At 64.9% G+C, this 1,505-nt stretch overlaps 1 protein-coding gene across 1 annotated transcript; it reads right to left on the bottom strand.

The window, feature by feature from the left end:
* Positions 1-6: 6 nt before the first annotated feature.
* On the bottom strand, positions 7-891 carry LOC107199567 (protein lifeguard 1-like; the record flags this gene model as incomplete). Its single annotated transcript, XM_015616888.3, has 2 exons — positions 729-891; positions 7-132 (listed from the first exon to the last, which is right to left on the bottom strand). Coding segments are annotated over exons 1-2 (228 nt in total), but the record flags the coding sequence as incomplete, so codon positions are not given.
* Between the last annotated feature and the right edge of the window lie 614 nt (positions 892-1,505).

The following is a 1,505-nucleotide window of genomic DNA, read 5'->3' on the forward strand; positions in this document are numbered from 1 at the left end:
CAGGGCCCCCAGCGAGGCGTAGACGATGTCCACGATGCGGTTGCGGATGAAGATGCAGAGGATGGAGAAGAGGATGAGCACGACCAGGCACACGATGAGAACGCCCCGGCACGAGGTGAAATCGTACTTGGTCTGTGGGGAGGGGGATTGGGGGGGATCAGAGCCCCCTGGGGAGACCCCAGACCCAGCAGGGACCTCAGGGGAGCCCCCAGACCCACAGACCCAGCAGGGAGCTCAGGGGAGGGGTCAGAGCCCCCAGACCCAGCAGGGGTTCAGAGGGGACCCCCCAGACCCCCCCAGACCCATCAGGGAGCTCATGGGGACCCCCCAGACCCATCAGGGAGCTCAGAGGGGACCCCCCAGACCCCCCCAGACCCAGCAGGGGTTCAGAGGGGACCCCCCAGAGCCCCCCAGACCCAGCAGGGAGCTCAGAGGGGACCCCCCAGACCAGGCAGGAGCTCATGGGGACCCCCCAGACCCAGCAGGAGCTCAGAGGGGACCCCCCAGACCCCCCCAGACCCATCAGGAGCTCAGAGGGGACCCCCCAGACCCCCCCAGACCCAGCAGGGGTTTAGAGGGGTGACCCCAGACCCATCAGGGAGCTCATGGGGACCCCCCAGACCCCCCCAGACCCATCAGGGAGCTCATGGGGACCCCCCAGACCCATCAGGAGCTCATGGGGACCCCCCAGCCCCCCCAGCCCCCCCAGGGCCAGCCCTGGCGCTGACCTGCAGCGAGAAGATGACGACGGTGAAGCAGACGACGACGGTGATGCCCACGGCCATGATGACGGCCTCGGTGTCGTAGAAACTGGCGATCATCCCCACCATGTAGGACAGACTGACGGTCAGGATGGACTGAGGGACAGGGGGACACACGTCAGGCCTGGGCGGTCAGCGTGGCACCCCAAAAACACGGCAGGTGTGTCCTGGGTCAGTGTGTCCTGCCTCAGTGTCCCCTGCCTCAGTGTCCCCTGCCTCAGTGTCCCCAAACACGGCACCTGTGTCCTGGGTCAGTGTGTCACCCCAAAAACACGGCACGTGTGTCCTGGGGCAGTGTGGCACCCCAAAAACACGGTATGTGTGTCCTGGGTCAGTGTCCCCAACCCTCTGTCCCCTGCCTCAGTGTCCCCAAAACACGGCACCTGTGTCCTGGGTCAGCGTGGCACCCCAAAACACGGCAGGTGTGTCCTGGGTCACTGTGTCCTGCCTCAGTATCCCTGCCTCAGTGTCCCCAGACCTCTGTCCTCTGCCTCAGTGTCCCCAAAACATGGCATGTGTGTCCTGGGTCAGTGTCCCCTGCCTCAGTGTCCCCAAAACACGGCACCTGTGTCCTGGGTCAGTGTGTCCTGCCTCAGTGTCCCCTGACCTCTGTGTGCCCTGTATCAGTGTCCTCTGCCTCAGTGTCCCCAACCCTCTGTCCTCTGCCTCAGTGTCCCCAAAATATGGCACCTGTGTCCTGGGTCAGTGTCCCCAACCCTCTGTCCCCTGCCTCAGTGTCCCCAA

This window comes from Parus major, unplaced genomic scaffold (genome assembly GCF_001522545.3).
Source record: "Parus major isolate Abel unplaced genomic scaffold, Parus_major1.1 Scaffold1101, whole genome shotgun sequence".
Taxonomy (NCBI): Eukaryota; Metazoa; Chordata; class Aves; order Passeriformes; family Paridae; genus Parus; species Parus major.